The 12,915-nt window shown below is 44.9% G+C and overlaps 1 protein-coding gene across 2 annotated transcripts in view; it reads right to left on the reverse strand.

The window, feature by feature from the left end:
- The window catches only part of VIRMA (vir like m6A methyltransferase associated), a 627,318-nt gene that overhangs the window by 17,427 nt on the left and 596,976 nt on the right, over positions 1-12,915 (reverse strand). For both annotated transcript variants that reach the window (XM_069220484.1, XM_069220485.1), the window contains one exon: positions 4,535-4,675. In XM_069220484.1, coding sequence (XP_069076585.1) covers positions 4,535-4,675 — 141 coding nt within the window. The remainder of the gene's footprint in view (positions 1-4,534; positions 4,676-12,915) is intronic.

A 12,915-nucleotide genomic window follows, 5' to 3' on the forward strand; every position in this document is an offset into this window, starting at 1 on the left:
GCAAATTGGATCGCTCTTAGCTTCAACTGATTTTTGTCAAGCAGAGCCTCTGCCTGAAAGCACAGTCCTCTGATCTCCACCTATCCCAGATGCCCGCCCCAACACAGAAGTGATGCATCTCTCTTGACTGTGAGATCTGAGTCAGGAAGAGAGAGGGGTCTGCCATTGATCAAATTGTGGTCTGTGAGGCACCACTGCAGAGCACAAGCTGTTTCCCCTGATATCTGAACAAGATAGGAAAGATTACCCTGATGATGTGCCCACTGGGTCTGCAAATCACCCTGCAGAGCTCGCATATGGCCAACGAGCATATTTCTTCTCCAGGTTGCAGGAAGCAATGAGCCCCAACAGCTTTAAAGTCACTTTCAGTGAAAACCAAGTAGTGAATGTAATCATAGCCTGAATATCCTGGACCCACTATCCCAGAGAATAAGCCTGAAACTGCACTGAATCCTGAACAGCTCCAACGAAAGGGAGTGTCTGAAAGGGAGTCAGGATTGATTTTGGCATGTTTATAGTGAACCACAGCGAGTGCAGGAGGTGAGAGATGACTGCCAGGGGGAGCCTGCTTCTAACTGCCACTCACTGAGTTAAGGGAAGACTGGAACCCCTGAACTCGGCAGACCTTGGCAACCACTGCCATAACCTTGGTGAACACAAAAGGGATGCTGGTAAGGCCAAGGAGGAGCACAGTAAACTGATCATGCTCTTGGCCCGCCATGAGCAACAGCCAATGCCTGTGGACAGGCAGGTCTAGGATATGGAAGTAAGCGTCCTGCAAGTCTAATGCTAACTTTCAGTCTCCAGGGTCGAGGTCAGCTAAGAACTGAGCCGATTAGAGCATCTTTCCCTTCTTCAAGAAGTAGTTGGGAGGGTTGGTCTAATACGGGACAGAGATCTCCATTCTTCTTCAACACCAGAAAGTAGTGGGAATAGCAACCACAACCTACTTCTGATGCTGGTACCCTCTCAAGGGCTCCTTTGGCCAGAAAAGCCAATAATGCCTGCTGCAAGAGTGAGAGTGAGGGGCCGATTTGAAGCACCCACTTGTCTAAGGTTATTTCCCGCACTGTTGAAGGATGTACTAAATCCTGCCACCACCCAGGTGCGCATGTTGTAACAAGGCCAAATTAACAAGGGGTTTGCGTTGTGATTGGCGGCAGAGAGGCAGCTTGGATCAACCTCTGGTTCCCACGAGGTCTGAGGGAGCCGCGTCCGCTCCTGGGAATGAATGTGGCTGACAGCCTCTACCATAGCCATGGAAGTGAAAGAAGGCAGAAGGGGGCTGTCGTGGAGCCACAGGGAGCCCCAATGGCCTAGTAGTGGCCATACTGTCCTTGAATCTTTTCAAAGCTAAATCTGCCTTGTTGCCGAAGAAGTGCGCCCTACCAAAGAGCATGTCCATAAGGGAGGCCTGACCCTGAAAAAACAGAATTTCTCAGCCAGGCATGGCATCGAAGCTCCACTGCTGAAGTAATGCCTCTGCCCAGAGTCAGTGGTATCCAATCTGCATTGTACTGTGAACATTGCTGCATCTCCCAATCAGTAATAGCTTGGGAGAGTATGGCCAAGCCTCATCTGAGACCACAGGCAGCACTTGCACAACCATTTCCCACACTGTGTGGGAATTACGGGCAAAGAACCATGCACTGTTCACGGACTGCAGTGCCAGGCTGGTGGAAGAGAAAATTCTCTTACTGAAGGTATCCAAGCTCTTGAATTGCCTATCTGGTGGTGTGGCAGGGAATGTGCCTGGATTTTGATGCCTGGACAACAAGCTTCTCAGGGGTGGGGTACTGGGAGAGGAAGGCATGACATCTGTGAGGGCTTTGTTAATGGGTAGCAAGGGTCCTGAAAAGGATACCCTAGGCTGAAGCGCCTCTGTCAAGATGCGAGTCTTGATCTCAACTGTGGGCAGCGTCACGTTCCGGACCCCAGCCACCCTCAGGACCACCACTGCGAAAGAAGCCCCTTCCTCCGTAGCCACTGTCGAGGAGAGAGGAGGCCAGTGTCTGGGAGCTGTACAGACCTCTGGCATCAGCCAAATCCTCGTACAAGTTGTCATTGCCCTTTGGTTCTGCTAGGGGGCGGAGTAACCTTAGGGATCCTCATATCGCCTCTATTATTGTTCCTCAGTGGGCCCTTCAAGGAAATAGGACTCCATGTCTAATGCAGTCTGTGAGAGCCTGGTCCACGCAGTACTGGCTCTATAATGGAGCCATCTGGATCCATAGTGATGGCACAGAAAAGAAGGAACTGAGCTCAGCGCACTGGAGTGGTGGCTTCATAAGTGAAGCGCAAGTCATTTCAGGCTCTGACGATGCCACATGGAGCTGAATGACACAACCTAACAGCACGCAAGGGGATTGCTCAAACATTTCTAGATCCAGTCTGATGCCAGAGAATTATTCTGAAGTAAGGAGTCTGCAGCTATAAGTCTCTATCAGATACGTATGTATGTGGTACTTCTTTAGTGTGACTCAAGCTAAAGGGCAGCGGAGAACTGTACATGATAAAAGACAAGCATAAAGTCTACGAGGCAGCTGGTTTGTGGATGGTTGATGCATTGTGATTTAGTGTTCTTTAAAGAGGTGAGTCTTTGGATTGGGGCACTCTTGATAGATGCAGGGATGTTATTCTAAATGCTTGGTGAATAGATGGAAAAGACCTGCTGCCCTGTCTTTTTCTTTTTTGAACATTTCTCATCCTGTAGTGCCATGGTGTCCTGGCTGCACGTGTGCAGAGAACCACCAGAAATGGAGAGCTTATATGCAAGATAAAGCAGGGTTCCATCAGTATGAGGATGTACCTTGATACATGAAATCTCACAAATTAGCTTTGTTGGGTAAGAATTATGGTGCGCATTAACCCCATTGACAAATCCTTGTGGTAGAAGATTTCCAGTGTAGTAAATTGTGCTAGAATCTCTTTAGCAGACCTGAGAACCTCAGCTGTCTGCCAGGATCCTGTAATCACACAAATTAAATAAAAATACAACCATACATTTATACATATACATACACAGAGGGCTTTGGGTCAGTCCTCTTGTGCCATTGGTCTGTAAGCATGCTTTTTATAATCTGCTTCTATTCATGACAGCATACAGCATTGGTTAATAGGTCAGCCCACATGGGATATCGTGCCCTGTGAGTGACGGCGTCTGATCACCTGTCCACATCAAAATGAAAATGAACGTGCCAGTGCTGGTGAGCGAGCCCTTTAGTTTTCCATTTTCTGCTTTTATAAATCCTGTTTTGCTTCTTTACTTCCCATTTTACATTTTATTTTTAAAGCACGCTACAATTCCCTAGACAATACTAACGAACTGCAAGCTTGAGGCTCATTTTATCTGCAGTGCACCACTTCACACATAGCCAATGTTGTTAAAGCAGGTGACCTTCATGGGATGATAGTAGCTATAGAGTATCATTGTTTCACCATTCCAAGATGGCCAACATGTTGGTTCTGTATGTTTCAGCCATGCTGGAACTTTGAAACAACGCTATACCGTGTACAATACCACTGCAAGACGGCCACCTCCTGCTTCGTTAAATTTTATTTGCTATTGCAAGCATATGCCCACCATGGTTACACAGCAGCAGGTTTTCTTTCTTCTATTTTAATTTGGGTACTGTATCCTACATATGTTGTAGAACCTGTGTGCTTTATTATGTGCGTGAAAGCAGGCCAATAAAAGAATGAGTTAATAGGTGGATGAATGGAGGCACGAGTGCAATGATGAGCAACAGGGTGCATGTATGATGACTTGCGGTTTGAGTAAACCCATCAATGACTGAAGAGACACTTTCATTAATAAGCCACACCTAATGGCATTGCCAAGCCTTATTAATTTTATTTTTGAAATTATGTAAGCCATGTCGCCCATTGGAGTGGCTTCTAGTCAGACCTCAAAATGAAACCAAACAGGGCTTATATTGATTACAACGTACTTCGAATTTACAGCTGTTCTATGAAAAGTGCATGAAGACAGAAAAGGGCCAGTGCTCAGCTACGTACGTTTACATGTAAACCATTCTAAAAGTTAAAACACACTAGGAAAGCACAACAAGAAATTTACAATGGGTGCAAAATCATGTTTAATGACTCAAAATGGGACAGGTGACTAGGGTCCCGTGCATTTCTTACACTCACCCGTAATCAATAGCGCAACAATGAGATGACAAACCAAACACAACAATAACAACCTTCCCCTTTTCCTGACTACGTTATCACCTGTTTATCTATCACCTGCCACACAGGTGAGTGTATAGTAAGAAGGCCCCTGAACATAAAGTACCTGAGCTCAACGGAGTTACTGTCATCAAGCAACCCGCTGGCTAGATTCCAATATTTATTTGTGGTTGCATACTACAAATTAAAAGTATCTGATACAATATGGATATTGTCTGTACAATTGGATAATATATTCTGTATGATTCGTAGCAAACCACATTTCAACCTATATCTTCCATATGCTAAACCTGCAAGTACGTTTTCATTCAACCGTTCACTGACTTCAACACGCAGAACATACCTGCTGAATTCTGTCTTAACTGTGGTGGGGGACCCCTGTTGAAATTACTCTGGCCACCTCGGTTCTCACTGTAATTTCCACGGGGTGTATTCTGAGCACTCCAGCTTAATCCGCGAACTCCTTCCCGACGGTTGTAGTTACCTACAGAAGTAATGCAACCGTTTTTTATTAACATTCAGTGGTTTCAAGTCACAAATATGTTCTTGTTTTGTAAAGGTAAAAAAATGATATGCAAACCATGCAATGAAACACAACACCGTAATTATAAACTTCTGTGACGGCTGAATGAGGGTAACAAGAGCAGTTGAGAAATGCAAGAAGTAATAATTAACAATACTCTGAAAAGAATATGTAACAAAACATTGGTCACCACACATTCATTACCTGCACCACGATACCCAGAAGAGACATGCAAGCTTCAATAAGCAAGTACATGCAAGCTTAAATAAACTGACTGGCCTCTACAGACAACCAGTACTACGGGTTTTTATATTATTATGCTTCAATATTTTTCATTCGGAAAATACAAGGCAGCGGAGAACATTATCGCCTATTATTAACTGGAGCATTGATTATAGATTTGGCACGCCACATGACATTAAAAAACAGAGAAGGAACGAAGATGGCGGCGGTGAAGAACGCTCATCGTGGAGCTCATCGCTCACACCAATCTCTCCCTCTGAAACTACAAGAAATCTGAGTCCCAACCAGAAATCGAGGCTGCTTCTAACTGCCAAAAACAGGAAGAGATGAGAAGCCATTTCTTGCGGAGTGGAGCTGGTGTAGAGGCACTGGTTTGGAGAGCCGGTGTGGCACGCCAGGTTAACAGGCTATGGCATCTGACTGACTGAACGCGCCTGTACAAGGCCACACAGACGAGGGGACACCCCGATGCTGGCCCACGGACCTCACCAGCTGAGGTAGAGATGCTGCACAGTGAGGAAGATGTACTACCGTAAAGGCGAGAGGGCGGGCCCCCGTGGACTGAGAGATCATGGCAGGGAGGCCCCACCAGCAAGATGGCGGCACGTGGTATAACCACCAGCACTATACCCAATATAATGAATATCACCCAAATTGGAGGCACTAACTTTCCTGAGAAAGGGTACTGAACACTTTCAAGCAATAAGCCAGCAACCACTAGAAAGACGCCGGACAGCACAAGATAACTGCTGTAAGTTATGGAAAAGAAGGATAAAAGACTTAATGAACATTCCTCGTGCATTAATCCATTTCACGGGCTCATAAAAAAACAGCAGACTGGCACCACTGAAGACTTTTAGGCCAACAAACCAGGGGCTGGGACTGATGCATCACAATCGTAGGAAATTGTGGTGAATGTTCCACAGCTTACAAAAGACAATCTTAAGGAGTGCCTACTAGAGATGAAAACGGACCTAGGATTGACTTTTCAGGTGAGCCTGAACACACTGAGAGCAAAACTCGGTAGAGATGTCGCTGACATTAAAAGTAAACTTCAGTTCACAGGACAAAGATTTGACCAAATGGAAGAGTTCATCCAAACCACTGCAGATAGAGAACAGGCTGTCCCGACAAATCAATATATGTCACCTAGAGGTGCAGACAAGTTGGCTCAGGGCCAAATGCAAACGACCTAGAGAATAGTATGTGCTGCAATAATATAGGAATTTGCTAATTAAAAGGAGGCACAGAGGGCGATGACATGGCCAAACGTGTGACAGAATTATTCTGAGCATTTCTACGCGAAGTCCCGATTCATGCGGATAGAGAGCGCTGACAGAGCAGACATGAAATCTACAGAAGCAAAAACAGGCAACATGACGGGGTGGTAAGATATCCTAGTGTCCACCAGAAAGAACACATTATAACAGAGTGCAAATGGAAGAAGATTCACTACTGCGACAGCAATGTGGCACACTATCGCGATTTCTCAGCAGCGACCAGAATATTTTTGGGAGATTTTGGCGCACCGAACTGGGGACAAATCTGTACAGGTGGCTCCTACCGGAAAGGAAACAGGTCGCCTACAAAAAAAACATGACAACACTGTCAAAACGCCAGAGGAAGCCCGAACCTTGTTGGGACTCAACAATTAAAGTAAAAAAAATGAAACTGAAACCACAATGAAGCACACTTACGCCCCAGAAGGACGGCAACCACAACTGATGGATTAACGCAGACTATGAAAGCCAAGATGACAGGGAAAAAAGATGAAATCACTGGTTTGCAAGACAAACGTGGGAGCAGCCACAGGCACGAAATTACTTTTTGCCCAGAAAGTCTTTTCTATTTGTCACATGTCACGAACACGACACAAGCTCCGAAATGCTTGAAAGGGGACAACTGATGAGCGTACGGAAAAACACACCAAGTGGGGAACTGGAAGAATGGCAGACTGAAACATTTTAGACAAACAGCTAAAGGTAACAAGGGGATGGGGAAAGAAGGGCAGAGCCCACAAAGGTAGACAGATGGTTCATTGCAGCTCTGCCGCCCCACTAAAGCATACACGTAGCCATCACTGTCTTAACTCGCCCAGGAAAAGGTGCAGAGGTATGGCGGTACTGGTGGCAACACGACGCTGACAATCTCTCTCCAAAAAAGGAATATTATATCAGCATCTTGTTATTGCCACTACCTCCACTGTCTTGTGAGAATAGATCAGTTTCTAATGAAACAAAGAATACCAAACAACTCTGAGCTTTAGGAAAGGGAAACACAGCTGGAGGGCCCACCCTCTCTAAATAAAAAAGACCTACCTCTACACATACATACAATTAAGCGTGCTACAGAAGGTAGAAGTTTGTCAATACAAGTCTCAATATGTGACTATCTATATACACTAATCAATACCCACGCACCCAATACACACACACCAGGAACACTTCCTGCAGAACATAATTCTCACATTGGTAGGTCGTGCATCTGGAAAAATTATATTCGGAAGAGGTTTTAATATGACATGGCAATGTCTTTGCAATAGGAAGCTAAATACCACACACGATGCAAAACGGCCTCTAAAAAACATAAAACACAGTCTACAGAAGTAGATCTGATATACTGCTAGAGATATTTCAATCCTGCGGCTACTTACTACTTATTTTTCCTGCAGGTACATAAAACCTATAGTCGCACAGACATCTTTGTGTCCAGTGACGCATCAGAAGGGATTCATTATGTAAAAATCAAAGGGGGCACCATATATGATCATAGTCAAATCAAACTCTTGGTGGCTCGACCCCTAACAACGGAGAGGGACGACCTAGAGGTTTCAGCCCCATTTACTTAGAGACAGGAGACAGACAAGAACAAGCCCAAAGCATAACCAGTTACTTCAAGGAAAATTACATTAAGGACACAACCCTGAACAACCACTGGATGCACACAAGGCGATAATTCAGGGGACTGCCATCTCTTCGATATCATCTAGCAGAAGAGAGGTGAGACTCAGAGAGCATAGAGGAGCTAGAGAAAATACAAACAAAATATACAATAGAGTCCTCTAGACAGATGAAAAGACAGAACGGCAGAAGAGCAGCATACAAAATCTCCACACAGGAAAAGCAGAAAATACCTTAATGAGACTAAAACAAACGATTATGCAAAAGGCCTTAACTCCAACAAACTATTAGGGAATAAATTACAAGTGCAAAGAATGAAGGACCATAAAGCTAAAATAAAAATGAAATAAGGCAAAGTGGTTCTAGATGAACAGGGTAAAAGGGAAATATTTTTAAACTTCTATAAAGACATGTATTTGACAGGAGGAGAGGACGGTGGGAAGATCTACTCCTTCCTTCATGAAAATCAACTCCCGACAATTCCTGTCGAGTGGCGAAAGGAAACTGACACTCCCATTTCATCATAGGCGGTACTGAACTCAATTAAGTCCCTCTAGCCAAACAAGGCTCCGGGCTCAGATTGTTTTATATGGGCTTTTAATAGAGAAATTGCACCACTATTACTGAGCCCTTTGACAATCCTTTTTATGTTATTTCGCGAAACAAAGAACATTACACCCACCATGAGAGAAGCCGAAATGATGGTGATCCCAAAGTCGGGAAAACCCATTGATAAATGCAAAGCATATTGGCCAATAGCACTACTGAATACAGACGTTTAGATCTTTGCCAATATTTTGACTAAATATCTGGGAAAGGTGTTTCCAGATCTAGAGGAATCTAATCAGGTGGGATTTGTCAGGATAATGTGAGAAAGAGTGCACATATAATTGAGAAATGTAAGAAAAAGTGACTCCGGGCTCTCCTAGTGGCTTTAGTCACATGAAAAAATGCTTGACTGAGTCAGCTGGTACTTCCTAAAGCCACTTTAAATGAAAGAGGGTTAGGCCAAAACATCCAGACCTGGATACTGCCAAACTATACCCATCCAGAGGCCATTATTAAAATACATGGGAGCACCAGCCTGTCATGCACAATTGTGTGACAGACACAGGTGTCTCTCAGAGGAGTGACTGGGATTCCATTCACCAGTAGGTGGTGGAAGTGTCTACTCCCCTCTGGAATCTCCAACTCACCTGTGGGGCCCTCTTTCCAGTTAAAGGCTATGAGGACCTCCACATCTGAGGAGTCCTCCCAAATGGCTATACTGGCTACCCCTGGGGGTTTGTTAGTGCGCTTATTTTTGGGACAAGAAGTGTCCTTGGTGTGGTGCCCTGTCTAGTCTACAGTTGTGGCACCATTCCTTAGTGACATCCCAGTTTTTACCCTGGTACCCACTTTTGTTTTGGGATGTGTCTTGGTGCCCACCCACCTGGACAGGTTTTTGGGAGCCTACAGAGGACTCTTTCTTTATTTCGAGGTGTGTCACCTACATTCTCCTGGGGAGGCTTTGTAACCCCTTTCTTTTGGTCACCCTCAGTGGAAGTCCTGGTCACCCTTGTTTTTACCCAGTGGTCTGCCATCTTTCCCAATTCTTGGGGAGAAATTTGACCTAGGTCTACCAGATATTGATGCAACTTTTCATCGAAGCAATTACTTAAAATGTGTGTTTCATAAACAAGTTATAAAGCCCATCATAGTCATGCACTTCATCTCCAGTTACCCAACCATCCCATCTTTTCACTGAGTAGTCTACAAAAACAACCTAGGACTGGCTCGAGATTTTGTGAGCCCCCCTAAACCTATTTCTATACTCCTCAGTGGTGAATCCAAAGCCCTCAATCAGGGTAGCCTTCATATGGTCATAGGATTCAGCAACTGCACCAGTGAGTGTGAGGAGCCTATCCCTACACTTACCAGTAAACAGTTCCCAAAGGAGAGCTCTCCAATGAGACTTTTGTAATGTTCGTGGTTCCAAAGGCCTTCTCAAAGGCTGTGAACCACTTGGTGATGTCATCACCAACCTCATATTTGGGGACAATACCTTTTAGGGGTGTAAGAATACTCTCATTCCCTAGTTCTTATGTTGCTGCCACCATTAGTGAGTGCTAACCCCATTTCTGTTCTCTCTCTCTCTAAAGCCAGGAGTTGTTTCTCCAAAGATAATCTTTTGTCCATCCTTGCTAAAAGGAGATTCTCTTCATTGAGGCTGCCCTCAATGTTCCCAGAAGAACTGGACTCCCCTTTGGGAAACCCAGATCCTATGAGTACTACCCTTGGAGACAGGGACCTTGGGGCCTGTCCTCCCCAGTTAGGGTAGGAGGGGAGGGGGTGGGAGTTCAACCTCCTGATCCCTAAATTCTGCAGAGAGAGGGTCACTTCAGCTCTAGACACCGTAGGGGTTGTCCCAGCTGAATGGTCACTCCTTCTTGTTTTTCCTAAGTTTCCCGTCAAACTTGCAGCCAAAAATGGGGCTTTGTCCAGGGGGTGGGCAGCTCCACTAGCTGGGGTGCCCTGGGGCACTGAAACGTGAGGCCTGAGCCTTTGAGACTCACTGCCAAGTTTTACAGTTCCTGAAGGGAGGGGTATGGGGGGGTGAAGCACCTCCACCCAAGTGCAGGCTTTGTTTCTTACCTATGCCACATACAGTGGTTTGTGGGCATAGCAGCCTTAGGGATATACCACGTCAACTTTACCTTTTTCTCCCCCATCAGCACACACAAGCTGCATTGGCAGTGTGCATGTTTTTGGTGAGTGGTCCCTTAGGGTGGCCCAATATATGCTGCAGCCCCTAGGGACCCTCCCTGGTTACAGGGCCCTTGGTACCACTAGTACTTTTTATGAGGGTCTTAGCTGTGGGCCGGGTGTGCCAATTGTGGAACAATGGTACAGTTTTAGGGAAAGAACACAGGTGCTGGGGCCTGGTTAGCAGGATCCCAGCACACCCTCACTTAAGTTGGTATCAGATATCAGGCAAACAAGGGGCCTGTTTCCTGCAGTCCCATTTGCAAAGCTACCTCACCTAAATACCATTGAGACATGAGCTTCCCTAAAATGCCTGGCAATTGGGGTTCTGCCAAACTGACTCACCTTGATATGTAGGTTTAAGATCTGTACCAGAACAATTGGTGGACTGAGAATGTGACATTAGGTAATGGGCGTGTAAGGTAACCTGATCTGGATTGGTTAGGAATGTGGAGAGTTGAGAGAAGAGGTTAGCTCATGAGGTTATTGCATCTTATTCTGTTTTAGGTTTCCGTATCAGAGCATGTATAAATCATGGAGTTCAAGAAAAGATAAAACTAACAAGTTGTATGTGAATTAAAACACAAAGATGTATGATGTGTATACAAAATGCCTTTAATTAAAACACAATGTAAATGTAAATGTAAATTAGCATTTGTATAGCGCACTACTCACCCGTTAGGGTCTCAAGGCGCTGTACTCATACCGCTATGGAACCCCTCCTGGCTTTTCCCTGTGAGGCGCCCACTCCTGAGCACCCCCAGGGTGAAGCCAGGCATCCAAGCGCTGTTGGGGCCGTTGTGGAGATTAAGCAAGCTATTGCCCAGAGTTGCAGAGTGGGACCCATGAATTAGATTAGGCACCAAGGCGAGAATTATCTGGTCAAGGGGAATTGAGCCCAAGACCTGCTGAAGCGGGACTTGAACCCTGGTCTTGAGCCAGATCTCTGCTTCAGGGTCTGCCGCTCTAACCATTGAGCCACACTTCTCCACTATACAAATGGAGTTCTCCACAATAAAATGTGTTACACAACAAAAGGAAAGACAATCAATAAAACGGCAAAGGAAAACAAACAGAGAGAAGGTGATGACTAGGGAAGGCCAGACAAACAAAAAATAAGGGGGCAGGTAAAACAACAGGACCACAGGAATGTGAGTGAGAGGATAACATGATAGAAACCTCAATTTTTAGTCACTACACAAGTCCTCCCAATCACAAAGACCCAAGTAGTCCATGAGAACATTCATGTAGTATCAAAGAACCAACATGTGTGACCACCCACTAGGGATATTACTCCTGAGTGCCTACATCATTGGATTCTCAACATCTAGATTCTGAACAAATATGTAGGTCTTGCTATCTATTGTAGTGCTTCACATTGCCAGATAACAGATGGTGGAAGGAAGCCCCAAATATACCAATCCTTGGCTTACACATTTCATATTCCTTCTCCTTGCCTGTCGTACATAGATCAGGAAAGAGAATCATACTTTTGGTGTCCAAATGCCAAGGAGTTTTCATGGCTGTAATCCCTTTCAATGTGTGGCCAGGAGAAACATGTATTCTTTAAAGTTCCGATAATGTAGACTGATCTCTGAGGTGAGAAGGCACAGAACAATTCAGATTGATTGATTATTCCAGAGTAGTGACAACTGCCATTCTGTCAACTGCCTTTGGATGGCCAACTGAAAAAAGGTTCTATCAGATCCAAAGTCCTTTAAAACTAACAAATCAAAGGGCCAAAATGACAGTCAGCAAATGGGCTAGAGAGTGGGTTTCAACTTGTTCTCTGAATCTCATTTATGAAAAAGGCGAGGTTGACCAATGAAGAAGTCATATGATGCAGGAAGAACAAAGAATCATGGGAATATGAGGCTTTCACCAAACACAGTGTGCAGACAGATTTAATAAACTTACACCTCAAGCGGTCTGCAATAGATATAAAGCCAGCAAGGATGTCCAGATGATGCTGAAAAGTTTCACCACTACAGCCTCAGGCTTCAAACATTAGGTATATCATTTGTTTTTGCCAGACTAAATGTCGAAATATGCATTAAAAATATATATATATTTGGTTTACAAACATTAATAACTGTTCACAGACTATGCTACACAGAGCAATTTATTCTACACCAACTGTCTCGGACATCAAGCCCATTGCAAGGTATACAAGTGTACATACTACACCACCCTCTGAGATGTGGCCTAGCTTCAAAATACGAATGGAATCCTTGCAAGGCGGCCATGTATCTGAACTAACTGCAAGCCCACAGCGCTGTTTTCTGAGAAGGGATCTGGTCAGTGGATCCACCT

The sequence above is a fragment of the Pleurodeles waltl genome, chromosome 2_2 (assembly GCF_031143425.1).
Source record: "Pleurodeles waltl isolate 20211129_DDA chromosome 2_2, aPleWal1.hap1.20221129, whole genome shotgun sequence".
In the NCBI taxonomy this organism is placed as follows: Eukaryota; Metazoa; Chordata; class Amphibia; order Caudata; family Salamandridae; genus Pleurodeles; species Pleurodeles waltl.